We start from the raw sequence: 27,015 nt of genomic DNA, 5'->3' as shown, positions 1-27,015 counted from the left end.
GGCGACGGCAGGCGGGCACGGGGGGGATTTTGGTATAAAACTCACGATGTCTCCTGCAGTGCCCCCAAGGGGGTGCGGTGCCCATGCGCCCCAAATCCACATCCTTGCGGCTTTTGAAGGTGAGCGCACGCCCGGCGTGATGCTGGAGCTGAAGACTGGAGCGGAGTGCCAGGCGTCCTGCAGGATGAGCAGGTGAGGAGAGAGAAAGCAAAGGGTGCAAAAGCCTCCCAGTGAGCACGGCAGGGAGGCAGAAGCAACATTCGCTATGGGAGCCTGTGGGGTCCCTGCTCTGGGCATGTCGGCACTCTGTCCTTGCATCAGGTGCTCCTTGGTGTTGCCGTGCTGGAGCACAGCCTTGGCCAGGTGGGATGCGGTGGTCTGGTGGAAGGAGACAAAGCAAGCCCCAGAGCGTCCTGGATTCATGAAGCACCATCCCCTATCTCCCCACCAGCACCTCATGCCTTCCTCCAGTGGCTCCCTCCAGCACCAAACCTGTTCTCACCTCCTTGTTCAAGTGCAGAGGAATGGAGGACATGCGGCAGGGAGTCTCTCCCACTGCTTTCTGCAGAGCCCTGCACATTTACTGTGTTTTCTCAAAGGCAGAAGCGAATTTGTTCTGTCCCGGCCGGTGTCTTGTAAGAGCCATCAGGTCCTTGTTCCCACTGGACCTGGTGATAAGGAGAAGATGGCCACCTGCAAAGCAATTTCCATGTGCTGAGAACAGGAGGAGAGTGAGCCTGTGCTGGAGCAGGGGAAGGAGCTCTTAGCCCTGCTTGGTTCAGGCAAGGGGCAAGGAAAGGCTGATGCTGTGGCTGAGAGCATGGACTTTCCTTTGAACTCACAGCTGGGTTAGCTGGACGCGCTGGGCCACCCCCTAGTTCGCAGCATTCAGTGGCAGCAGGGCCTCTTATCAAGTGTTTACACATTTCCCAGAGAGACTGCGCCCACTAAGCATCCTCACTCTCCCCTTCCCCAGCCGCGCCAAGCGTGGGGAACAGGCAGGATTGTCGGGAGCCCCAGAGCCAACAGCATGTGCGAGCTCTCCGGAAGCAAGTTTTCTCTCCAGTGGGCTGGTTTCCTACAGATCACAGACTCTGTATTTCAGAGGAGTTTTCTTTCTTTTCCTTCTCTCAGACACACCATAAAAACATCCTTGTTCAAGGAGAGCGTTGCAGAAGATGCTTCCCCTGTGCTGGTCCTGAGGTGGCGGGTGGCCAGCTGCAGTGCTGCCAGGAGCAGGGAGGGAGTGCTGGACTGTGGTGGGCTGCTTTCTCCCAACAGATTTTTCCCTCACTGGCAGGGGAGCAGTTCCTGTCCCACCCTGGGAAGTGTGCAGACTGAACCCTTGTCAGTAAGTACCTGGGAGCCAGGCAGTCCTTGGGCAGCAGGGATATTTATGGGTCCTCCTCATCCTCTGTACTGTATGCCTGACACTGCAGAGGCTTTCCTCAGCCGCCATGCTGCATGAAGCTTGGGGTCATAGGGGGCTACAGGGCGAGCAGGAAGGGTGCCCCACACCTGCTGCAGCTTGTGAGCAGGCAGTGGTCTCTGTGCTGGGGTGCTGTGGGCAGCTGAGGATGTCCTGGGGCTGCTGCACATGCAAGCAGGAGGGCTTCCTGAGCCCTCATGGTTGAGGAGTGATGAGGTGGACCCTAGGAGAAGATGGAAGTGTCTTTAGTCACCACATGGAGCTGTGATGGGTGCAGGGGAGGTGGTGCTCCAAGGAGGTGAAGAGTTTCGCACTACCCCAGCCCTGCCACCCAGGGCAGGGTTGTGTTGTTTCCAGGCCCTAGCCACTGTCCCCAGCCCAGCCTGGGTGCAGGTGAGGTCCTCAGATGGGGCTTGAGGCACCCCATAGAGCCAGGCTTGGTCAGGGAGGCTTGTCTTGCCTGGAGGCAGGAAGGTCCAGCTCTCCTGCTGCACCTGGGAGATCTTTTGCCATTAGCTCTGTTGCAAGCAAGTGCTCTGTCCTGATGAGCTGCCAGGGCCCTTGGCTGAGCCCTCCATGTCCCCTTACACTGGTTGTGGGTTAACTGAAAGTGCCACCTTGACTGGAGGTGGCTTTTTCCTGCTCAAAGAACAACGGGTGATTCTCAAGAGCCACCATCTCAGCTGGGTGACCCATGCAGTGGGTGGGTGGCATCACCTGCTTGCTCCCGTGGCCATATGCAATCCTCTCAGGAGATCTGAAATTGTACTTGGGGGAACCAGAGCTGTGCCATGGGGCTTCCCCATGCCGTGGCTGTGTGAGTCCCCACAGGATGGAGGCTACAAGGTTTCTGGGGAGGATTCAGGCTGTGCCACTGGCCCCAGTGGGTCCACCAGCCTGAGCATCCTTCCCTTAGGTGAGCACCCAGCTGGTGCCTCCTCAGCAGGGTGGCAGTTCAGTGAATTTCAGTGCAAATTCCAAGCTGGAGAGAAGAGACTCCAAATTCAACTGACACAAGAAATAAGCTTGTCCCTGAACATGTCCCATGGGCTGGTCCCCCCTCCTTGCACCAACACCATCCCTCTGGTGATGACACACTAGTCTTGCTAGTTCAGATGGTGACTGAAGAAGCTTTGTATGTCTAGTGCCAGGCTTTACTACAAAAGAAACTTTACTAGAAAAGAACAATATGAGGTGAATGGGGATCGCAGCAAATCTACCTGTGCCTGTGCTGTGCAGGGGTGGGAGATTCCTCTTGCCATCATGCTTGTGCGCTTTCTGGGGGCACAGCCTTTCCAGAGGGATTTGGATCCAGGCAGGGAGATTTTATACTGCCAGCGGTCCCTGCTATGGTCTTGAGGCTGTTCACTCTGCAGACTGACAGCATTTCAATCCAAGTATGTAGCTGATGTTTTTTCAGCTAGATGTTACTAATCTTCTCCTAGTTATGGGCAATACTATGACCTGGACAGGCTGGAGAAGTGGGCCCATGTGAACTTCATGAAGTTCAACAGGGCCAAGTGCAAGGTCCTGCGCCTGGGTTGAGGCACTCAGCAGTATCAGTACAGGCTGGGGGAATGGATGGATTGAGAGCATCCCTGCCAAGGAGGACTTGGGGATACTGGTGGGTGAAAAATTGGAAATAAGCTGGCATTGTGCAGTTGCAGCCCAGAAAGCCAACCGTATCCTGGGCTGCATGAAAAGCAGCGTGGCCAGTGGGTCGAAAGAGGGGATTCTCCCCCTCTGCTCTGGTGAGACTCCTCCTGCAGTACTGCCTTCAACCGTGGGATCCTCAGCATAGGAAAGACATGATCCTGTTGGAACAGGTCCAGAGGAGGGACACAAAAAAGATCCAAGGGCTGGAACACCAGGAGGGCAGGTGCAGGAGGCTAGAGCCAGGCCAGAGGCATGTATCAAAGCGCAGGCTGCAGCCAGATGCACAGTCAATGGTGTGGCTGGTAGCCCCTTCCCCTGGAGCTGGACAGCCGGGGGGCACTGCCAGGCTGCAGCCTTCCTGTCCCCAAACAAGCAGGGATCAGACAGGGACTTGCCCAGCAAGAACACAGTTCAACCTCCTCAACTGCAGGCATCCCCCTCCCCAAAAAACTACGCCTGCCTTCTACTATCCATTTATTTATAGAAATTCAACATTAAAACCACACCTGGGAGCCAGCACAGACCTGTGCACAGCTCCAGGCCCTGGTGCCCAGCTGAGAGCAGGACAGCCCAGTCCCTGGTACAGGTCCTGCCTTCCCTCCCTCGCTGCAGGAAGGGTGCACAGCTTCCCTGGGGTCCAGCACATGGCCAAGGGGGTCCACGACTGCTCTCCTGTGGATGTGAGAGCATGGCCCTGGTACCCAGACCAGCACAGTGCAGGCAGGAGGAGCAGCCCATCACCTCATTGCTGGAGCTGGGGATTGGTGCGCAGCAGCCACTCGATGGTTTCCAGCAGGTAGGCCATGCTGTAGTGCTGGGCAATGTTCTGGAAGATGCTGATGTGGTCCATGAAGGTCTGGGGAGAAGGGAGCAGGGAGGGAAGGAGGCTGCCCAGCAGCCCCAGGCAGGGCTGGAGGGGTAGAGGGCTGCACAGCAGGTCGCAGGGGACAAGCAGTTATAGAAGAGGCAGAGGAGGAACAGGGTACCACAGGGCTCCTTGTGCTGTCCCTCTAGGAGCTGCTGGCATGGGTCTGGGATAGGCAGGAGGGTGCAGGCGTACCTGGGGGGAGATGGTGAGGGCGAAGTCTCCAGCACAGCTGCAGTAGATGGGCATGTGCGTCTCCTTCACGCCGTGACACTTCTTGCACACCTGGAGGCCAAGGAGTTTTAGGTGGGCCAGAAGATGAGGCCAAGCCCTTCTGCCAGGGGCAGAGTAAATATGTCCAGCCTCAGCCAGTCAGGGGGATTGGCAGAGCTGGGGAGTCCCATACTCACCAGGTCCTGCAGCATGAAGGCCATCAGCTTTTTCTGCAGGGCTTCTACCAGCACTGTTTCGATGGCATTCGAGTCATACTGTGCCTGGCAGTTGGAGCAGATCCAGCTGGGCAGCACTGAACCATCCTAGGGACAAAGAGGAGGGAGGTGAGCACCAAGAGTCCCAAGCACTGGGATGGTGTAACCAGTTTCTGGAGATGACAGAGCATCAGCCAAAGCCAAGGGATGCTCAGACCTGTCACAAGCAGCTAGAAAAGGAGGTGAACAGAAAATGGTGTTTAAGTGAGGTTGATCACCAGCAGCAAGCAGAGCTGCAAAGCAAAGCAGTTGAGAGAGAAGATGGGTCGTGATTGACCAGCCTCCAGCATTGCCATGGTGGGGCCTCTGGTGTTCCCAGGAAAGAGGCTGCACCTGGGAGAGAGCAGGGTCCTTGCACAGGTCCAGGTCCCTGCAGAAGTTGCAGTTCCTGCAGATGACTTCAGGGAGCACGTAGGAGCGGCAAGGGTCCCGAAACTGGGCTTCTTCTGAGAACTCGCCCACCTCGATGAGGCGCAGCAGGTCCCGGCGCAGTTTGTTCACCTGGTTAGTTATGTTGGCATCCAGGGAGAGGACCTACAAGAATAACAGGCAGGTGAGCCTACCAGCAGAGGAGAGAGTATCCTCACCAGGACAGCTCATATCCTTGTGACCTCATATGCATGCAGGGCAAGACAAACTGGTTGTAGATCACTCCTGGAGGAAACCTGTGGCAAATCTGAGCCCTGGACAAGGACCAGAATTTGAGCCCTGATCACAAACCTTCAGAAAAGGGACCTGGCCCATGCTGCTGACCTTGCAAACATATTTGATGAACTCCAGAGCTGGGTTGTTGAGTGGCAAGTAGGAGCCAGGCAGTACCGGGAACATGTCTGAAGGCTCAGTGGCATTACGAGAACCAGCCATCTTCTTCTGGATCTTCTGAGTGATAGTGAAAAAGCTCTGGGTGAGCTCATTGGCCACGTAATCCTGCGAGAAGGTGATCATGCCTAGGGAGATGGAGCAGAGAGCACTTGAGCTGTATGGTGGCATATGGGGACAGCAAGGTGGGTGGCTCTCCTCCTGCACCAGGGCTGCCTCATGGCTCGGCACTCACCAGGCATGGCCCCCATCTCCCCCAGTGCCTCCTGGGACACCTGGCTGGTGCTCCTCCTCTTGATGGGGGTGCTCCCGGGGGCATTGCGCCGCAGCTCCTCCTTCATGCTGTGGTACACGGCCACAATGTAGGCTGGGGAAACACGGGCAAGGCTACAGCAACAGCCCACGCCGGCAGCTGCCCCACTGCAGGCTCTCCCTGGCACCAGGGAGGCACAAGCGACCTCGTCCCCTCCCTGGGACAGCTCACCCGACACAATCATCAGGAAGTAGCTCTGGCAGGAGGCGGCCTGGGGCAGGAACTGCGCGATGTTCCAGCTGTTCTCCAGCAGCTCCTCCACGTTTGGCTCCCCTTCTTCCTCCTCTTCTTCCCCCACTGCCTCCTCCTCTTCCTTGCTGTCCTCCTCCTCCAACACTTCCCTCTTGCTGGTGTCCTTCTGAAGAAGTCAGCGATATCGCAGTGGTTCCTTGTGCCCAGCCAACACCTCCCTACTCAGCTCAACCCCCAGCATCCTGCTCCTGGGGGACTGAGCACTTTCTGTCTCTTACCTCCCTGTAGTGGATGCGAGAATCCACTTTCCCCTTGATACCTCCATAATTTGCTGGATCCATCCAGAGCAGGAACTCCCAGCAACGGGAGAAGGAGATGGTCAGAGAGTGGAAGATCTCCTTGGAGTGGATGCTGGAGAGAAGAGACTGCAGTCAGCCACAGCATGGGCATCGTCCCTAGTTCACAGCCTTCTCCATGGGACACCGTGGGGAGGAGCCGGTGCTGGCAAGGAGAGAAGGGGTTCCCCTCTCCCACCCAGCCACCGGCAGGTACCCCAGGGGAAGCCATGCCTGAGGACTCTTGGCTCCCTATTCTTGTGTCGAGGTGCCTGTACCATGGCTGGGATGCTGACAACTAGTCAGGCGATGAGGTGCTGGGCACCTCAAGTTCTCCTGAAGGTCTCTTCTGGATTGAATCCTATGAGTATTCTTGGAATATTACCTATAGAGAACAGCTAAGGGACAGATCCCTACTCCAGGCATGACAGCAAAAGAACTGGGAAGCCTTGTCCCTTCAATAGCTTTGCCAAAAAAAAAAAAAAAAGAAAGAAATTCAGTGCTGAGGCCTGTCAAAAGGCAAAAAAAATCAGCATCCTCCTTCCTGGCCCTGAGCCCTGCCTTGGCTCCACCATCTGGGAGCCTGATCTCCAGGCCTGGCTTGGAAAGCGTACCCCACCTGTTGATGATGTACTCCATGTAGCTGATGGCATCCTCGATGCGCCGCTTCTTGGTGCACAGAATGATCCGATTGAAGTTAGCATAAACCACCGAGGAGCCCAGACGCTTGAACTCAGCTACCAGCCTGCAGACAGGGCACAGAAGCAGGAGTCAGTGGGCAGGAAAGCAAAGCCTGAGGAGCAGATGCGACACGTGGAGGATGTGCTGATCCAGCAGAGTCAGGAATCAAGCATGTTGGCAATACCACGCAAGGGACTCACCCGAACCATATGGGAGGTCCAACCTCCTGCCCACCTCTCTGGAGGCTGCGGCAGAGAAGAGTGACTATGGGTGCTGACAGCATCCTGGTCACTAATGCCACGCCTGTCCCTTCCCTGTTCACCAGCCTGGCACAGTCCAGGTCTCACTTACTGCAGGAAAAGCTTCTTCATCATGTTGTGGAGTGTGCGGTGCAGTGCCGGGTCATAGAGCAGGGAGGAAGGAGAGCGGAGCCAGCGGTAAAAGTGAATGACCTGGTTGTCTGCGTAGATGTTGTGATAGTGTGTGATCTCCTTCACCCAGCTCACCACCATGCTCTTCAGGATCCTGCCAGGGAGCAGAGACCAGCATTACCTCACCAGCCATGAGCAACCCCTTCCCCCTTCCAAACAGGGACATGCTTTTAGATACACTGGAGGATTCAGAGCGGGAACTCTGCCAGAGCAGAGACATGAGCCCTCAGCACATGAGCCACATGGTAAATATGTGCCTCTATAACCTGGCGGAGCACAAAGAAAGGAGAAACAGCAAAGGGCAAAGTCTTCACCAATATCCCCATGCATGTGCTGGCTGAGCCACCAGGCAGTTCTGAGCCCAAGATCTTCAAAAGTCTGTTGGAGAAGATGCCTGCCCTGCCCTCAAGACCTAAATTAATATTTAGAGCACCCCACAAGCCCCATTGCTGGCACAAGTCTGGGAAAGGCTAAAGCCAGGAGGGAATGAGAGGCAGGACCCCCAAGGGGACCTGGAGATGGAGATCAGATGCTCGACATCCTGCTGGTTCCTAGAGTCATACCTGAAAGTGTTGGAGCAGAGGGCAGTTTCGTCATAGCTGGCCGGGATGTTGGCAGCTTGGTTCCCTGTCACCATGTCTTCTAGGGACGCCTGCTGAATCATGTCAAAGCTGATGCTCATGCTGGAGCCTCCTTCCATATCATTTATGTGGTGGGACTGCAAGACCGTGTTTACAGCCAGGCTCTGGATGTCCAGCTCCAGACACACTAACAGCAAACACAACCTCTCAGCAGGCAGGCAGGGCAGAGGGCCAACAAGGGCATCCTTCCTGCCCCTCCGCCAGAAGTGCATTTCACAGTTATAAGGGTGATCTATAGATGTTGCTGCACCAAGTGGGGAGATGCTTTCACAGGCGTGACTGTCTCGACCAGCACTTGTCTTCCAACAAGACTTGGACCTACTAACCCTCTGAGGACCACCATTTTTTTCTAGAAGCTGCAGCAGAGGAGCTCAGAAGAAAGGACTACCACTGAAGCTGCTTCTGCCTCTGAGAAAGACCTCTCCTAGTGTCACCAGGGATGACGAGTTGAGCTAGTCTATCCTTGGGCTGACACACTGCAGGTAGTCTTCCGAGTGCTGCTGTCAGCGGCCATGAATTGCAAAAGAATCTGCACTAGGATGCCTGGACACATTGCTGGTGAAACCTTCCTGCCCCAGGACATGACCCCTGCATGTACCTTGCCCAGATCACTGCTGAAACACCAAAGCTGCTGGTGACTACTGTCAACACAGACTCTCTGGAGACTGCATCCATCCCTCTACAGGGCTTGCAGAGCAGGATCCGGCTTTTCCCCTGGTCAGCACTATCACCCTACTCGCTCCTCACCTGTAGAGTAGCAGCCGGGGTTGTTTATCTCCACAGAGGCTCTCTCATCAAACTCCATGACCAGGCGGTTGTCATCAGCCTCCTTACCCCCCAAGTCTGGGCGGACTGTGGGCGAGAGCCACAGCAAGTGGTTGTGACGACGGAGGTGGCGCGAGAAGAACAGGTCAGAGCCGAAGGTGGAGATGTCATCGGGGAGGTTCCCAATGGGGATGTGGTAGTACCTGGGGCAGAGAGAGGTGAACGGTCGTTGGGGTGAGCACATCTGCAGAGAAGACAGAGACCCCTGCATGTCCCCTCAAGGGACGGGACAGCCTCCTGTGGTCCCATCAAGGCCATGGCAGCCCCAGGGGAATGTGGCCACCCCAGGCACCTGCTCATCTCAAAAGCCTGGGAGAGGCAGGTGTCCAGGTTGAGGTAGTGGCGGATCATGCGGCGGGCAGCATGGCGCTGCCAGTCCAGGACCAAGTAGTTGATGTCATCTATCAGCCGGATAGGGACCAAGGGGAACTCCTCGATGATGGGTATCCCACTTGCCAGCTGTTTCATGTCCCAGTTAGACTGCACAGCAACCAGTGTGGGGCCTCGGCGCTCATCCTGTGTGAAGGAGCAGAGGACATGTCCTGGTGCACCTCTCCAGCAAGTGCTTTTTTTTGCCAGATGCCCCATTCCCGCAGCAACTCCCCACAGTGGGGACAGCACATCCCAGCACTCCTGAAGCACACACCTCCATGCAACCAGCTCTCCAGCTGAGCACAGGGATGGGGGGAGATACTGAGGTGGCCTTGCTGCTGATGCTGCCCTTGGCAAGCCACCCCAAGCAAGAGAAAGCCCTTGAGCAACACCCACTTCTACCCTTGACCTTCAGGCTAGCAGCTACATGCAGACACTGTTGTAACTGGTGCAGCAATGCCTTCCACAGCATCCTCCTCTTCCCACATGCCTGCATGGACAAGGTCCTGAGGGCTTCTTCTTCGCACCTTCATCTCACCTTGTAGCCCTGCAGCAGCCGCTGGATGGCTCTGTAGATAGCCTTGGGGTCTGTCTCAGCACGTACTTCGAAGGCGTGCTTGTCTGGGGGCAGTAGCTCTTCGCCCACCTTTTCCAGCAGTGCACTACGCTCCGCCGAGAAGAGGGTGGTGAGATTTGGCATCTGGTTGCTGCGTACCTGCACCCAAGGGGGACCACGTCAGAGCTTGGGGGAAAGGGACCTCAGGCTGCATGGGGGGCTCTCCCCTCCGCGCATCACAAGATGCCTTCCACTAAGCCCTGCCAAAATGTGGCAGGGATGCGTGATGCAAGGAGAAACTTCCTGCTGCCTGACTCCCATCATAGAATGGTTTGGGTTGGAAGGGACCTTTGAAGTTCATCTAGTCCAACCCCCCTGCAATAAGCAGGGACATCTTCAACTAGATCAAGTTGCTCAGAGCACCATCTGACCCAACCTTTAATATTTACAGGGATGGAGCATCTACCACCTCTCTGGGCAACCTGTTCCAGTGTTTCACTACCCTCATCATAAAACATTTCTTCCTTATACAAGGCGTAATGGCTTTAAACTGGAAGAGGGTAGATTTAGATTAGATATAAGGAAGATATTCTTCACCGTGAGGGTGGTGAGGCACTGCAACAGGTTGCCCAGAGAAGCTGTGGATGCCCCATCCCTGGGGATATTTGAAACTTGAATCGTGAAGGCCCTGAGCAACCTGATCTACCTGGAGGGTTTCCTTGCCCATGGCAAGGGGGTTGAAACCAGATGGTCTTTAAGGTCCCTTCCAACCAAAATCATTCTATAATTCTATGATTATATCTAGTCTGAATCTACCCTCTTTTAGTTTAAAACCATTACCCCTTGTCCTACTGTAAATGCCCTTCTGCAAATGTTAAAAAGTTTGTCCCCATCTTTCTTTTAAGCCCCCTTTAAGTAGCCAAAGGCTGCAACAAGGTCTCTCCAAAGCCTTCTCTTCTCTAGACTGAAAACCCACAACCCTCTCAGCCTTTCTTCATAGGAGAGGTGCTCCTCCCTCAACATTTTTGTGACCCTCCTCTAGACTTGCTCCAACAGGTCCATGTCCTTGTGCTGAGGGCCCCAGAGCTGAAGGCAGTACTGCAGGAGGGGTCTCACCAGAGCGGAGTAGAGGTGGAGCATCCCCTCCCTCGACCTCCTGGCCATGCTGCTTTTGATGCAGCCCAGGATATGGTTCGCTTTCTGGGCTGCGAATGCACATTGCCAGCTCTCATCCAGCTTTTCAGCCACCAGTACCCCCAACCTCCCAGCCTCATAATTTCCACCCTACCTTGTCCAGCACAAAGACGGCAGCTTTGCGCTGCGAGGGGATGAAGAGGCCCAAGAGTGCCTTGCTGCCCTGGGAGCTGTGGTAGAGGTAGATGTGGCGAATACTTCCTAGGGACAAAGAGCACAGAGCATCAATGGTACCCATGGGCACCAGGTCCTGGGTCCCCCATGAGCCCCTCTCCCAGAGTGCCTTACCTGGCTCCAGGTAAGTGAACTGAGCCAGTGAGCGCATCTCCAGGTGCTCGATGTCAAAGGTTTCGGCCTCTCGCCCCGCCAGGTGCCTGACAAGCTGCCTGCTGACCATGCACACGCATCCCAGGTGGATCAGGGCACGGAGGAGGAGTGGCACCTGTAAGGATGGGGAGAGATGTGGTGGAACAACGTTCCGCTACTAAGCTCCTCTCAGGGGTTTCAGACCTAGAACAACCCAGCTTAAAAACTACAGGTAGGACACACCTGAGGTGCCTCCAGCATGAGTTTGGTATTATCACCCTTGCTGATGCTGGAGATACAGAACAAGTGTCTTAATTCTTAATTCACATGTGTTCCTATCTAGCCTCAGATCCCACCATCAAGGGCAGCAGCAGGTACTTTGGAGGATATATGGAGCAATATCTGAGCAATCTTGCAGCTCTGCAGCTTGTGGTTTGGCACTCCCTTGAGACAAAGGCTTCATCTGAACCACCAGATAATTGGCATGGTGGGAGATCCATCACTGGTTCGCCCTGTTTTATTAACCCTACAGCTATAAAATCCACCACTGTGGAAGACTCCTCCTGAATGACTTGCTGTGGGACCTAGTCCCAAAACAGTGAGAAACAATAAACATTCCTTGCCTAATCATGCTTCCCTTGTGCCAATTTTGATTTTATAGACCCCTAGTACATCCCATTCTCAGATCTCTTTAGCAAGCCAAAGCTTTCCCATGTCCCTATGTCCTATCCCTGCAAGGAAGCTGTTCCCTCCCTTGCATCCTCCTTGCCATTCTCTTGTGTTAGTCCTGCTACATTTTTTGGAGACTGTACTCAGAATTGCATTGCAGACGTTTAAAGATCAAGACAGATCTTTCCTTGCCCAGGACTATGTCCAGATGGGTTGTCTGTATCTCTGAGGACAGAAACTCCACAACCATCTGGGCAAGCCACTCGACCACCCTTGCAGAAGTTTTTTCTGATGTTTACACAGAATTTCCCATGTTTCAGTTTGTGCCTGCTGCCTCCCGTTCTCTCCCCGGGCACCACTGAGAAAAGCCTGGCTCCTCTCCTTTACTCCTCCCACCGAGAAGGTCCCCTGAGCCTCTTCTCCAGGCTGAACAGTCCCAGCTCACTCAGCCTCCCCTTGCACGACAGGTGCTGCAACCCCTTGATCATCTCACTTCCTTTTATATCTTTAAAACATCTCCATGCCCTTTGTTTTACTTCAGTTGCTAATTTTGATTTCCTCTTAGCTAGCTGCTTCTTGATTTTACCTAGTCCCACTTATTAAACACTATGATAGCAGAGAGGACTCAGGTTTGCTACCAGAAGATCTCCTACAGATATGATGAATTTGTGTACATGCTATTCACTTTGGCAGAATAATTTGAAATAAGTTTTGGGCACTTCTTACTAAACTAAGAGTTTAGTTAGGCAACTTAGTCAAAGACTTTTGATCCATAATAATGCTACATTGCATTTCAGTAGCAAATTCACTTCCTTTTATGCTTTCTTTAACATATAGCTCCACTCTTACAATGGTGCAACCTACTCTGCCACTTCCATATAGGTCAGGTCCTGAAACTACAATGTCTTCTTGATTAAATTCCTGTCACCAGGTTTTGAGCTGCTGAACAAACCAGTGTCCTCATTAGAAGCAGCCATCCCAGTTTCCCGTCTTAATTTTCAGGCTTTCAGCATTAATAGCACTGGTAAATTTAATTTTGGCTTGATTGCTTTGTACTGAACTTCGTTTAGGTTGTTCTTGCTCTTCCCAAACTTTCAAGTTGTATCCTATTCTTCTTTATAAAGTTTTTATAACCCCGTTTTAGAGAGCTGAGGACCCAGACCTATATACGACTCCATGTGTTGGGTTTTCCCCCATCTTTACTCTAAACGCCCCTTATCTTTTCTGGTTCAAACACCAGCATGCTGGTTCTGGTTTGGTTTACAGGAAGAACACCCTTTCTGCTTAAATGCGTTCTTTCCCCAAAGTTTCCTAACTCCAAATAAACTGAACCCCCTTTCCCTGACATGCCTTAAACCATGTGCTGATACTCAGCACCTGTGCCCATACCACAACGTGGGTATATTCCTCAGTACTCTGCTGTTGCAGGGTCTTTGATTTTTGGTGTCTCACCAAGTTGTTGAATTTTTAAGTTCCAGGTGTTTTCCTGTGCCACTGGCACTCAGACTAATGAGGTACCGCTCAGCAATCCTTAAAAATGAGCACACGGAGGAGTTACCTGTGTCTCATACACTCCCTCGATGTCTGGAGCAGAGAGGTCTGCATTGATTTCATTAATGTGTTCTTGGTACACGTCTTCAGGGACGGAGTATTCATACAGGTTGTAAACTAAGTTTGAGCGGGGCAGGATCCTGTTCACCTGGTGAGACAAGGAACTCCCTTAGTGGGGCACATCACACCACGCAGCACCACTGCCAGGAGCTTGGGCACTTCTAAGGGCTGCAAGGAGCTGGGGTTTGAGCCAGCCCAGCTCCTAGTGCTCCCCTTTCTTTTACAGAAATCAGTGATTTATGCTCATGCACGTTACAAATTCCCGTAACAGAAAACCTGCTTTTTGGGCAGGCTGGGATTAGCAGAGGGACTGGGGATTGGATGAGGCACATCCATGGAGTGGGAGAGTGAGGCCTTGCAAGGCAGATACTTGTAATATCTGCTTGCACTGGAGGTGAAGCACCTTATCTCAATGGAAGTGGTTGTTTCCCCTTCCAGAAGGGGCAGGTCCTCACCTTCCTGTAGGCTGCTCCCTCCTCCGGCTTCGGGACACGCTGGTTGACATAGAAGACCCGCGGAATGCTCAGCTTGATGCAGTGCAGGTCGCTCCCAATCACTGCCCACAGCCTGAACAGCCCAGGCTGACTGGTCTCAGCGATCTGCAGGACATAGGGGTACAGAGTTAGCATTAGCAGGGAGAATCACCACCTCATCAGTGCTTACGTCTAAGCTGTAGATGACTTTGTGGATCTATATGGCCAGCTGGTGGCCACAAAGAGAGCAGAGGGCTTAAAGAGTCATTGCTCTCAGCGCTGGAGTCCCCACGTCCTGCTACTGTCCCAGGGCACCATGAAAGAAACTCTCTGGCTAAGGCTGGGAAACCAACTCAAGCTGGCCCTTGATGTCAGCCAAGTCACTCTGATGTCCTGGACCAGCCATCCCATCTCAAGCTTGTGCTTGCACAAGGGCTGCCTGCAGCTCTAAAGGCCTTTCTGGAAGATGAAGTGGGTGACGAGGGGCTGGGCTCAGATGGTCATGCATAACGAGGATTTGTGAAAATGCCTGGATGGCACCACCCCACCTCTGCTTTTGTATGTTGGCTGCTTCCAGGCATCACTGGAATCCTGTGTCCATCACAGGAATACTGTGCCCAGTGCTGGTCTCCTCAGTACAGGACACACCTGGACATACTGGAGAGAGTCCAACAACGGGCCACAAGGACGAAGAAGGGACTGGAGCATTTTTCATGAGGAAAAGCTGGGAGACCTGGGACTGTCCAGCCTGGAGCAGAGGAAGCTCAGGGGGATCTCATCAATGTATATAAATGTCTGAAGGGAAGTCCAGAAAGGATGGAGCCTGGGTCTTCCCAGTGGTGCCCAGTGGCAGAACCAGAGGCCACGGGCACAAACTGGAACACAGGAGGCTCCCTCTCAACATCAGAAAACACTTTTTTGCTGTGAGGGTGATCGAGCCCTAGCCCAGGTTGCCCAGCAAAGTTGTGGAGTCTCCCACCTTGGACGTACTCAAAAGCCATCTGGACACTGTCCTGGGCCACTGGCTCTGGGTGGCCCTGCTTGAGCAGGGCTTTGGATTAGATGGATCCCAGAGCTGCCTCCAACCTCAACTAGTGTTTTTGTGGTGCTGTGACTACTGCACAGTGCTGCCTATGGGCTGAACTGGAGCTGCCCCACTGACAGATCTACATGCATGTCACAGATTCACCATCAAGAATGACCATGTGGGCTCCTGTTTCCATACAGACCTGCATGAGCCTTAGGCTTTGCAGCCCCTCCTGGTCTCCCCAGGGTTAATATACCAGAGTGGTGATGGGGTCAGCGGTCCCTGAACTTCACCGTTTGACCACAGGTAGTGTAAGTGTGAGGCATATACCCCGCGCTGCCCTCTGCAGCAGGTCCCCTCCCTGGTACCTGCACGATCTGCCAGGGCAAGTCTAGGATGCTGCGTGCTGTCCTGCGCAGGTAGCTGCTCAGCCCTTTGCAGAGGGCATCGCGGACCACTCCTCCACCTGCTGTCACCCCACCGTCCTCCAGACGCCGCCTCTTCTGTCGCTCCCGCCGCTGCCGAGCCTGCAGCTCCCACTTCTTCTGGTGGTAGCGCAGCCAGACCAGAAGCTCTTCCTGAGTGGGGTGAGAGCGTGCATGAGTCGAGCCAGAAACGAGCACAGGCTTCCCAGCCCCTCAACACCACACCATACAGGCAAGCCCTCCATCCCCCAGCCCCACATCACGTTCCTGCCCCAGCTGTGAAGCTGCCACCACCACCCCTCTTTTCTCCATCAATAGTTATATTTTTCTATCTCCTGCTTGTATGTCTCCTTGTAGCCCTGAGCAATGGGCATGCAGAGGGTTTCAGGAGACCCACAGCTCGTTCCTGGTAGCACCCAAGCTGCTTGGGTGGACAAGCACAGCCCTGGAGCATCTCCTACCCAGTCTGCTTCACCTACCTTGGTGGTGCCCAGGGGCGGAGGTGGACCTAGGATCTCTCGCCAGGACTGGGATAGCTCCAGGTACTGGGACATCTGTTGGCTCTCCTCTGCTGCAGGGACTCGTTTCCGCTTATTTGCAATGGGGACCGGTCGCTGAAGGGTCTTGGCAGCCCCAAAGTCCTCTATGTCACCAATCTGTGAGGTGGGCGTCCCCTCCAGGGGCTGATTAGCAAGGACCTGAGGGAGCAAGGACAGCAGGAGGACATGGGTTGCAGAAGAGCCCCACCAGCACAGCCAGCACCTTTCCTTCACCCTCTTTACCTGTCTCTTGCCTTCCGAAGTGAAGAGCTCATTGATTTTTTTCTGTTTGTACACATCATTCTTCTCCAGGAGTTTCTTGTGGAGCCAGTCTGGGTGCCGGACCCGTGGCACTGGATTCTTTACCTGGAGAGCATCTTCAAATCACACCGAGTCCCCTGACCAAAGCCCTCCTCCTGCCCCCTCACCACTCCATACTTGCTGCAGGGCTGCGGGAATGGTGATGATTTTCTGGATGGTGCTGCCCAGTCTCTCGATGTAGTAGTCCCAGTCCAGGATCTGTGAAAAGGACAGAGCAGTAGGTAGCGAAGAAAGCTAACCAGAAGACCATCAGACACAGGATGAAGCATCTCCCCAGGACATCTGCCCCCAGCATCCTGCTTTGCAAGTGCAAGCGGCCGCTGCCCAGGTCGTGCCTCCAAAGGGATAAGCTCTTATCCTGGAGCTGGGGCGATCCACAAGGATGCCCCACTCACCCCGCGGATGTTGAAGTCCTGCAGTGAGGGGCTCTTCAGCCATTTTCGGAGGTAGTGTTTGCACACGCTGGGCTCAGCTTGGAAGATGGCGAGGGGGATGGCCCTGGGGAAGGCAAGGAAGCACTTACTACCCACCCAGAGCAAGTTCCAAGCAGCACATGATCCCAGCCTGCAGAGACCCTCCAGGCTTCTCCTCCCACCCCTGCGAGGTCACCACGCAGCAGTTGTATGGCATTACCCATCGCTAGTCTGGCTCATAGTCTGAGTCAGCACACAGGTGATAACTTGGCCACATCAAACCAGCTTGCTCACCTCCTGCTACCCTGCACTTACCCTCTTGGCTGCCCCCACACTGTCAAAAAGCCCTGGCCCCTCAAGATGGGGTTACCTCTCAGTGACCGGAGACCCTTCTGGTTTCTTGGAAATGATGAACCGGCAGCTCAGCCCTGCATCCTTCACCATCTGGTCCCCCAGGAACTCTGCCAGGCGCTTGGCAGTGCTGATGGAGGTTGACTTCTGCTCCCCGTAGTCCTCCAGCTTGCGTGACATGGACCGGTTCTCCGAGATCAGCTCAAACAGCTCTGAATCAGGCATGTTGGCAGCCTGAAAGGGAGGAAAAACCCCAAAGCTAGCACAAACCTAATGATCAAACCTTGCTACCATCAGATACAGGGAGCACACACCCAGTTGGTGTGGCTCTTTACAGGGAGCCTGGGAGTTGCTCCCTATTGCAGCTGCCAACGTGACTTATTGAAAACGGAGAGCTGGGGTTTGAGGCTCGCATCAGTTTATGCTGTGGCTGGGCTGTGGCAGCACTGCTTTGTGTTGCTCACACAAAATAGCTGGGCTCACCAAGAACTTGTTGTACAAGGTCACTGCAAAACAGAAGGACCCAACCAGGCTCTCAGTCCCTCTCACCCCCCAATTTCTTGGGTTTTCTCTGCTCTCACCAGTTATTGTTTATCTGATATCTCTGTGCTCCTCATAAAACACTCTGCAGGCAAGTGGCTCTGTCATTCTCTGCCTCATCAAATCCCCTTAGCCAATGCCCTTGGGGGATGAGGGCCACCAGACCAGCTCCATGAAGGAGATGACTGGAGAAGGACACTACTCACCCACAGTCTCAGCTGAATGAAGAGCCCTTGCACTGAAAGACACTAAACAACAGCCCTAGAGCACCAAAGCAGCAGAAATATGATGGAAGTGATGATCAGAGCCACAGCGGACCACCTACTCTGTGCAAGTGAAGTCCACCCTCCCCACAGTGTCCAGCCAGCTCTGACATTTCTTCTCCAGCTCCACCTTGGGAGCACAGACGTGCTGAGCTGCACTTACCTTGCTGTAGAGCACATCCAGCCAGTAATCGGCCACCTTGGCCACGGAAGCATAGACCTCCTCCAGGGTGCTGCCTTTCAGAAAGGCTTCAAATACAGAAGACTGGAATATCTTCACCAACTGCAGCTCTCCCCGTCGCTTCACCTCAAATCCCTTCAGCTCGGCCAGGGACCCATCCTCGTTGAATACTGCGTACCTAGCAGACACAATGTGGGCAAAACCTGGCCTGCACCAAGGGACATGTCCTCCAGGATCCTGCTGGTGTCCTTCCTGCCAGGGTGCTTCTCCCCACGCCACCATGCTGCCATCCGGCACGTTCAGCAGAGCCACGGTGCTCAACCCTAGAATGATCTCGGAATATCTATGGCTACTGTACCAACCATTTCAACTTGGTCTGCAAAAGCATGTCAGCTCATGCCCTGGCTCATCTATACCGATTGGGAGAATTATCTTAATTGCATCCAAGTAAAGGGTGGGAAGTGAGAGCTCGGGTGGGGAAATGGAGGAAGACATTAGGAAGGGGCTCAGAGAGTAAACTTTGTCAGCTCAGATGCTGGCAAAGGGGTTCAGAGGAAACTTGATGCAGCCATGATATGACTGTAGGAGCACTCCTCCCTCTCTCCTTTTTTCTTGCACTTTTTTTGCATTTCACAGCCCTGCCCATTATTTGTATGTCTTAAGAAAAACCTTATGGGAACAGCAGTTAAGAGAAGAGAGGGGATACCCACACCTACATCACTTGGCCAGCCCTTCTCCCACCTGACCACATTCCTGTGGGCACAGCTTTCTCTTCCTCCACTGACAATGGTGCCTGCCAGCCACCTCCAGGCCATTTCGGTTGGAGAGTGACCAAGAAATAAATGCACTTGCTAACATCCCCAAACTACAAGAAATCAAGAGGCCCTGAGATAAGAGTCCTACAAGCAGAGCCTGCTCAGCGCTTGGCATCACCTTGACTCCCGTGTCAGTGCAGAAAGGCACCGACAGGAGACTGTGGATGCTGGAGCTCGTCCAGTGGGGCATTAAGCACAAAGATGCAGAGAGCTGTAAGGACAGAGGGTGCTGGAGGGCAGTGACAGCATTTCTTGGAGCCAGACCCAGGTCTGTGGGCACCCCTGTAGCTAGTGGTTGCTACTGTTCTAGTTCATGTTCCTATTTAGGAAGTTGCAGAGAAATTAGTGAAGTTTGAGTACAACTATCCTATAATGTGACAATAATGGCAGGACCTGTTCCTTCTTCCAGATGGAGACGGAAGGGGAAACATCTATGAGAAGCATTACAGGAGGTCTGTGAACTCCTGAGAGATGGGAAGGCAGGAACTGGTGAGTTTAAACAGATTAGGTTGAATATAAGCAGTATTAGAAGTCCTCAGAAGGAAAGTCAAAGTCCTGCACACCTCAGGGCCAAACAGGGAGATCATGTCTGGTCATCAAGTTGGAGAAATGTTGTTTTGCTATTATTTTCTAAAATTTATTGCCATAGTATGTTCATAAACTGTAACAGCACCAGAGGCAAGTGCATAGCTGGATTCAAAGATGATCTGGTGTAAGGAACTTGCCATTTAAAGCCAGCAAATCAAGCATGCCGTCAGCTCCAGGGGGAAGGACCAACATGCCCCACATACACAGAGGGAAAGAGACTCTCAATCTGTTACTCGGGGGAAACAATAATATTTCAAGTTTTGAAATCTCACCTTTTCTTCAGCTTCTTGCCTTCCTCCTTGGAAGCTGGGAGGATCATGGCCAGGTATGGTCCATCCACTTCAAAAAAGATGCTGTTCTCTGAACGTGTGACATAGGTGAGAGAGGCTGGGTCCTGCAGTTCCTGGTACTGATCATTCGTGAAGCCTTCCTACAGGCACAGCCCCAGGAGAACAGCTTCACTCAACAGCCAGGCTGGTTACATCAGAAGATCCCCTTCGGGCACATCCTGCCCAAAGGGATCACTGAGCACCCCTCTGAAAGCTACAGTACAATTCAGGACTCAAAAGTCAAAACATCTAACCCGGCTGTTGAGAAAAAAAATGCTTTAGACCCTAAAATTACATTGTTTTGTCTTACAGAAGCTGAAGCAAGCAGAGGATGGGTTTGGACCTTGCTCTAGTCTGGACTCCCAGCCAGCACAGGTGAGCATGCACCAACCCTGTCCTCTTACACACCAGTCTCGCTGCTGCAGGGATACCAGAGCCTCTCCTTCCGCTCAGATGCTCTCCAGGGCGGAGAGCAGCTGTGCAGCAAGCAGGGCTATCAGCCCCAATGTCCCACTTGCTACATGGGGAGCAGAGATGGAAGAAAGGCCCTCCTTTGTCTGTCAGTTCTCCACCTCCTTTTTCCCAGACTGCAGAGCTGGCCTGGGTGGGTACAAGACTCACCTTCACCAGGATGTTCAGCATGGCACCTGGGTAGGAGATTGTCACCTTCGGCTTCTTGGCATTGGTTGACTTGATGACAAAGTTCTCTGGGAAGCTGTTGGGGAGGACACACCAAATCCCATCGGTGTCCAGTTCAAGAGGTCTCCTAAAGAAGGAATAAAGGTCATTGTCAGAAGGAGAGTGAATGATAGGTTAGCATCAGCTCTGTGTTCCCCATAAAGGCAGAGGCAGCCTGTTGCATCAACTCTCCGGTCCCTTCTGCAAAGCAGACCCTCATAATACAACAGCATAACCACAGCACTGTCAGAAATCTGAATCTTCAACATTAAATGCTGAAAGCTCAGATGTTTAACGTGCTCCCACATCTGTCCCAGATGCAGATGGACCTTTCTTCCCCAGCTCAGCACATACTCACCCAATCTGCTCGATCAGTTCCCTGGCCTGTGTGATGATATTTGCTCCTGTGAAGCAGACAATGCCAGCCATTTCCATGGAGTACCAGCGAGCTCTGTAACCAGAGGAGTCAAAGCGAAGAGCATGAAGCACTTGCTCTCAAACCAACTATGCTATGGAAAGGGCAGTAGGACTTCCAGAGGAAGAAGGGCAAGAAACACATCAACACTGGCCTATGGTAGATTGTTCTCCTTGCCCTAGTTATGATGCTTCAGAAAAGCTAGAAACCCACTAACAGACAAGATTGCTGTCACTTATGCCCAATACTTAATGTCTGGCAGGAATCTCCAGGATGAGAAGTCATTGGTAGAAGCAAGAGGAGAGTGTTACAGGCAGCACCCACCTTCATCCTGGTGCTTCAGAACCAGATGAAGCAAGTGACAGCCTCCCTAGGATAACCCCGGTTTCCAAGAGTCCTCTCCGGAGGACCCCAGCATTGCCCAGCATGGGGACTCACCCTTTCCGCATGACATAGCCATAGAAAGAGTTGAGGATGCACTTGTGGGCCAGCTGCAGGGAGTCATACAGGATTTCCATGTTCTTGCAGCGCTTCACTTCAGAGGCATCTCCTGTCTCCACCGCTGCAGACAGTTTTTTCTTCCACACCTGCAAGCCACAGGCAGAGTCGGAACGATCTCACACATCACTACTGGTGGTATCCAACTTGTTCCCCTTCAGCCCGAGTACAGCATTACAACTCTAGAATTGTATCTTTGCCAAAGATCAGTAGCATAAGCTAAACATTCCTGTCTCTTTTGCAGCAGAGCAGGACTTGGCCAGAGTCACTTTGCCACACTGTAGGAGGGACCTGCAGCACCAACTATAACTCTGACGGTGACGATCACAATTCAACCAGCCAGCAGCACTGTCCGCCTGCATCAGCTGTGTTCCACCACATCTGTGCAGGCAAGAACCAAATACGTTGCCTGCAGTGATCGGTGATGCTAAACAGCAGACCTGCCTCTGTAGAAAAAGCCTCTTGGTCAGCTCCGTGATTCATGGCAGAAGAGGCAGCTGGGAGTAACCGCAAAGCAAATGGCTCGTTAATTACTCTGCCAGAGGCAGAGTCCCAGGGCCTCGTCATTGCCTTCAAGACACTTCAAGAATAACATGCCCTGGTCTCCTCTAGCACAAACCTCAACCAGCAGAGAACTAGAACGTCCTCCTGGAATCAATCATTCCTTAACCCGAGGTCTAGACCTTGCTTCTCAGCTTGTCTCTTTTCTGCATGTAGGAAGAATGCCCCAGACTGAACCTGGCCAGATCAGATATACCAGAACAGAGACTAGCTGAGGATTTGCTAAACCCAGTAAAAACTGGAGATTCAGCTTTGTTTCCAACAGCACCGCAGAGGCAGTAAATGCCATGACAGCAGCCGTTGAAGATTTGGCAGTAAGCAGCCACAGCTGTCAGGAGCTCTACCGCACCCTCCTTGAATAAAAAGGCTGAATAGAGCAATCCTTTAGGGCTCAAGTTTTCAGTGAGAGAGAGGTCCCAAGCCTTGGCAAGACAAGTTAAACCAAAAGTTGAGCTCAGTACCTTGTGCAGCCCCTTGAACTCATAGCGGCGGTCCCTGAAAGCTCGCACTGTGTCCACATAGAAAGAATTCTCTCGCTGGCAGATGGTGGTGACTCGTTCCTCCACTTTGGTGACGTGGATCTTCTTGTATGCCTTGCGGCAGTAATCTAGTCAAGGGAAGCAGCAGAGGGAGCTTCTCAGCAGTAGGTTGCCCGCTATGGACAGAGGGATGGGCAGAGTACGGACAGGGAGACATCTAAGCATCAGGTGTGGGTGAGCAGGGAGACAGTCCTACTGCAAAGGGAGGGGAAGGAAGGTACCTGCATAGAGAGAAGCAGCATCTCGTTATGGAGATGCTGGTACAGGCAGGGGAAATAAACTCATCGTGATGCACGTATGGCCCATCCACAAACCCAGGCTCTGCCCCGAGCCAGCTGGATAGTTCTGCTGAACAGCATCACTCCGGATGATAGGATAACGTTGTTTTTCCCTTTCACTAACATGCTTTAATTTGCAGCCTTCCAAAAAATGGAGCTGCTCATGTTTCAGCTCAAATCCATGGCTCTCAACAGACAAAAGGAGAAACACTGACACAGGCACCGCTGCCTGGCTTCTCTTTGGAAAGCACACAGGAGCCTGCTGGTATCCTGGAGAAGGTCTGCCAAAGCATGGCCTGAGACCAGACCCAGTCTGAACTAGCCCCACAGCTATAAGAGAGGTAATTAATGGTGCGCTCCAGATCGTGACATTGATTTATTTTTTTTTTTTACCTGCCAGACGCTTTTTCTCATACTTGGCCTGTTCTTCCTGGGAGAGCTCATGGAAGGCACGGGGTGCTCCCTCAGGGGACAGGGGAGGGAACTTCTCCGACTCTAGCTGCTGCTGGATGCGGTGATACTCACTGCGGCTGGCAGGCACTGCAGAGGAAGTCAGCTATTGGTTTCCCAGGGGAGAAGCAGGAATTCATCTCCATCTCTGTGGGTTGGACTGCACGGTCCTTACTGTACTTACTGAACTCTCCTCTCCACTGCCAAGTCATCCGGCGCTGACAGTTGGCACCCGGCTTGTTGAAGTCACAGGCAGCACATGTAGCCTCATCCACGATGGCTGAGGGCTGGACACAAGTAAGAGACACACAGGTGTTAGAGGGAACAACTCTCCAAATGATGACTCATGCCAGAACAGGCACTGGGTGGCAGAAGAGCATAGGTGTTAACGTCAGAGATGGTACTCAGTGAGTTCTCTTTTCAGGAACACAAAACCCACAAAAATAGCTGTTTTTTTGGGAAGAGTCCTAGCTAAAGTTGTAGTTCAACCTCTGCAGACCTGGCATCCATGGCAGCTTGACTGAATTTCACACCCAGCCTTATCTGATCCCCCTGCCCGCAGCAGAAAGTTCAGCCCTTTCTGTTAAGGGGACCTAATCAGAGGGACCACCAAGGTCATCTGAAAGACAAATTAGGAGAGACGAGGTTGATGTTACCCACCTGCAACCTGTTGGTCAGAATGATGTTGGGGTACATGGCCCCCACGTCTAGATGGTAGATAAGGGGACACTCAATTCTGTTCGGAACATCCTTCAGGGAATTCAGTTTGGCCTTGATTTCATCACAAACCTGTGGCAAGACAAAAAGAAGTGAAACTCAGACAGGAAGGAGTTAGTGAGTCAAATACTTGTTGAGTTTGGTCCTTTACTCTTGCACAGGGACACCTGCAACTGACTCTGGGGAAGAATTTGAAGGACCAAAGGAGCAACATCAGAGATTCCTCAACCACGGGTACTTTAGGTTTTGTTTTGGACCTCCAAGGTAGGGTTTATCTGTAGGGGTACATGGAAGGTGAGAGCAGATACTTCCTAAAGGTTACTCAATCAAGGACCTTTTCAGTGCAAATGGGTTAATGAAAAGAATAGCAAAGACCAGAAGTCCCCAGTCACTAACTGAAGATGCCCTCTAAGAAACTCCAGGCTCAGCTTTGGAGATGGGTGACCTGCACTTTGTAGTCTATAAGAAGCGGAAAACGAGAGGAACATGAGTATTTGGGATATCTGAGGGGTCTGTTTTCTCACTAAATCCCTTCCCAGCTCTCTCAGAGCTTTGCTCCTCGTCAAACCTGCAAAGGGGAAACCAGGAACCATGTCCCTCAGCCAGGGCAGAGACCGCAGATTGCTGGGCTGGGCTCCAGCAGCTGGGCAGGGGGGTCCTGGCTGGATGTGGTGGCTGCTTATAACATCCCTTAAATCCACCTACTCTACAGGTGCCCATAGATGGGTTTCTTGGTCTCTCTCTGTAGAGCATAAAATGAACCTAAACAGACACTTTAAAGCTGCAGCCCCAGCCTGACAGCTCAGTGCTCTCTGCCAAGCCCAGCCATGCCATGGGCAACGTACCTCCTGGAAGTTGATGACTTCATCCAATGGCAAACCCTCCTCCTCCTCGATAGCATGCCGCAGCGTCTTCTCCACGTGCTGCACCAGGAAGTCGAAGGCAGCAGGATTCTGCATGGGCGTGGGGATGGCACTGAGATCATGGGCAGCTGTCCCCAGCTGCAGGCTGGCAGCTCCTGCCCTGCTGCCCGTGTCCCTGCCTGACTTGGGGAGCTCTAAGCACGGCCCTGCAGCATAGGGCAGCGTATTGAGGCACAGGCAGAGTCTAGACCACTGACACCAAGCCAAAATAAAAAAGCAGTGAAGGGAAGATACAAGGGCAGCTAACGAGCAGCTGGCAGCATTTGTGTTTGGTAGTGCAGCACCTCTTATGGTTGCATGCCAGCTGGTGCAAGGGTCCGAAGATTCAGGCTTACTCCAGATACTTTTATACACCCAGCGGGTTCTTCCCCATGATCATTCACTAGATGATATCCATCACAATGTCCCACACTAAGTGTGATGCATCACACGGTAGAGAGTAAAACCACCTCTGAAAACTTAAGAGTCCATGAGCACAACACAGATGTGAAGCAGGGCAAGGGGGAGGTGATGGAGATAGCAGTGTGAACCAGAAACAAGTGAAAGATGCCCAGGAAGGTTCAGAAGAAGCTTAGTTTGGGTGCGAGAAGGACAGAGGGAGGTCAGGACCCCAAGGGGACAGAGGCATATCTTCCAAGAACCACTGGCTCAAAACCAAACCCAAAACCCCAATTCACCACTCTCCCTTGCTGTCAACAAGGTCTGGCCTGCTTCCAGCATGTGACACATATGACACTTGCCTTCCCAGAGAAGCACAAATGCCACTTTTGTAGGCCTCCTCCCATCCCTTCCCAGCCCAGCCCCATGCAGCTTCAGGTGCTCAAGGTTTCCTGAAGTACGACAGGTACTGTCCAAGCCCAGCAGGAACACACAGGAGACATTAACACCAGTGGAGGGTTATTCCTCACCACCGCACTCTGCAAGGACAGGGCTTGGCTGTGTGGCCCCTTACCATTTTGAAGCGGCAGGGGATGTCACTGCGGAAGACCCCAGATTCCAGTGCTTCCACGTGGCCTCCCACGTACGTCTCCGAGTCCAGCACGTGGCCATCTTCCGTAAGTTTGTTGAATTCCTGCTCCTGCTTGTTGGGGAAGATGATGTTGGCATGATAGGCCTGAACCATCAGCAGTGCCTCACACAGTGTCCCAGATCCTTTTCTTAACACCTGCAGGAGAGACATCAAATCTGGTTTTAAACTCAAATAAAGTAGATTTAGATTAGATACAAGGGAGAAATTCTACTGTGAGGGTGGTGAGACAGCAGAACAGGTTGCCCAGAGAAGCTGTGGCTGCCCCATCCCTGGAAGTGTTCAAGGCCAGGCTGGATGGCGCTTTGAGCAACCTGATCCAGTGAAAGATGTCCCTGCCCATGGCAGGGGGGGTTAGACTAGGTGATTTTTAAAGGTCCCTCCCAACCCAGATCATCCTGTGATTCATCAAGAAGTGCTGTACCAGCGCTGCTGAGACCAGACTGGCCTTAGAGCCACATCAGCGAGTGGGACAGCTTCAGCTGGTGACAGACACACGTGCGACCGTGCAGCGGGCAGTGCTGCCGCCCACAGCAGGGATGATGGGAGCAAGTGAGAAACCAACACTGACTCCTTCATGTTGGCCGGGAGGAGAGCAGGCTACGGACAGTGCAAAGACCTCCAGACCTCTGCTGCCATCACCTCCTGACACTATTCCACTGTCAAGCACCTTTGTAAGCTAAACTAGGTGGGGACAGAGGGACATTTCCTACATGCTTAGCACAGACAGCTTCCTAATTATCCTCTCTGTAGCTGACAACAGCCATCAGGAGACCCAGCTTTGCATGACCACAACTGCAAGTGAACTTGGCTGAGTATAGAGCATCAGTTATACTTTCCTGCTCTGGCCCTGTACTACCGAACCTCAGGTCTCTTGTTCTTAGGCACCTCTCTCAAAACACCCCAGGGCTGTGGAGAGAAAGGAGTAGCCTCCAAATCCACCCTCCCTCCCCGACACAGATGAGAAAGAGCCCGGGCAGTGGGAATCAGGTCCGTGGCCAGAGCATCCCTGCAGTGTGGGAGACATGGCTCTTCACCCAGCAAAGAAATCATCACTTCCAGAGCACACCCACCTCATCAGGCTCCATGGGAATGATGGTGCACAAGGCAAAAATGAAAGGATGCACGTACTTCATATACATGTAATAGGTAGCAACTGCGTCAGACACTGAATAGGTGGCCAGGGTCTGTTGGAGAAAGGTAAGAGGCAAATTAATCCCAATCACATGTGACAGAGCAGCTCAATGACAACAATCTTTCTTTGCTTCCTGCTGGACACGC

General features: G+C 52.9%; 1 protein-coding gene across 1 annotated transcript in view; it reads right to left on the bottom strand.

Moving 5' to 3' along the window:
• Positions 1–3,827: 3,827 nt before the first annotated feature.
• Positions 3,828–27,015, bottom strand: part of POLE (polymerase (DNA directed), epsilon, catalytic subunit) — a gene marked incomplete at its 5' end in the record, with an annotated part of 29,318 nt that continues 6,130 nt past the window's right edge. Inside the window, 36 exons of the mRNA XM_009696096.1 lie at positions 3,828–3,941; positions 4,146–4,235; positions 4,361–4,486; positions 4,772–4,972; positions 5,192–5,385; positions 5,493–5,624; positions 5,742–5,928; positions 6,041–6,173; positions 6,717–6,842; positions 7,130–7,303; positions 7,773–7,977; positions 8,598–8,818; positions 8,968–9,191; positions 9,586–9,762; positions 10,892–10,998; positions 11,086–11,239; positions 13,331–13,471; positions 13,839–13,982; positions 15,252–15,461; positions 15,788–16,006; positions 16,091–16,213; positions 16,286–16,366; positions 16,564–16,666; positions 16,952–17,166; positions 17,899–18,094; positions 19,592–19,749; positions 20,270–20,414; positions 20,685–20,777; positions 21,180–21,328; positions 22,262–22,407; positions 23,011–23,157; positions 23,252–23,354; positions 23,728–23,856; positions 24,630–24,737; positions 25,660–25,872; positions 26,808–26,921. Of these exons, the coding sequence (XP_009694398.1) occupies positions 3,828–3,941; positions 4,146–4,235; positions 4,361–4,486; positions 4,772–4,972; positions 5,192–5,385; positions 5,493–5,624; positions 5,742–5,928; positions 6,041–6,173; positions 6,717–6,842; positions 7,130–7,303; positions 7,773–7,977; positions 8,598–8,818; positions 8,968–9,191; positions 9,586–9,762; positions 10,892–10,998; positions 11,086–11,239; positions 13,331–13,471; positions 13,839–13,982; positions 15,252–15,461; positions 15,788–16,006; positions 16,091–16,213; positions 16,286–16,366; positions 16,564–16,666; positions 16,952–17,166; positions 17,899–18,094; positions 19,592–19,749; positions 20,270–20,414; positions 20,685–20,777; positions 21,180–21,328; positions 22,262–22,407; positions 23,011–23,157; positions 23,252–23,354; positions 23,728–23,856; positions 24,630–24,737; positions 25,660–25,872; positions 26,808–26,921 (5,502 nt within the window). The remainder of the gene's footprint in view (positions 3,942–4,145; positions 4,236–4,360; positions 4,487–4,771; positions 4,973–5,191; positions 5,386–5,492; positions 5,625–5,741; positions 5,929–6,040; positions 6,174–6,716; positions 6,843–7,129; positions 7,304–7,772; positions 7,978–8,597; positions 8,819–8,967; positions 9,192–9,585; positions 9,763–10,891; positions 10,999–11,085; positions 11,240–13,330; positions 13,472–13,838; positions 13,983–15,251; positions 15,462–15,787; positions 16,007–16,090; positions 16,214–16,285; positions 16,367–16,563; positions 16,667–16,951; positions 17,167–17,898; positions 18,095–19,591; positions 19,750–20,269; positions 20,415–20,684; positions 20,778–21,179; positions 21,329–22,261; positions 22,408–23,010; positions 23,158–23,251; positions 23,355–23,727; positions 23,857–24,629; positions 24,738–25,659; positions 25,873–26,807; positions 26,922–27,015) is intronic.

This window comes from Cariama cristata, unplaced genomic scaffold (assembly GCF_000690535.1).
Source record: "Cariama cristata isolate BGI_N322 unplaced genomic scaffold, ASM69053v1 scaffold18402, whole genome shotgun sequence".
NCBI classification, from domain to species: Eukaryota; Metazoa; Chordata; class Aves; order Cariamiformes; family Cariamidae; genus Cariama; species Cariama cristata.
This window is presented reverse-complemented; position numbering and strand designations above follow the sequence as displayed.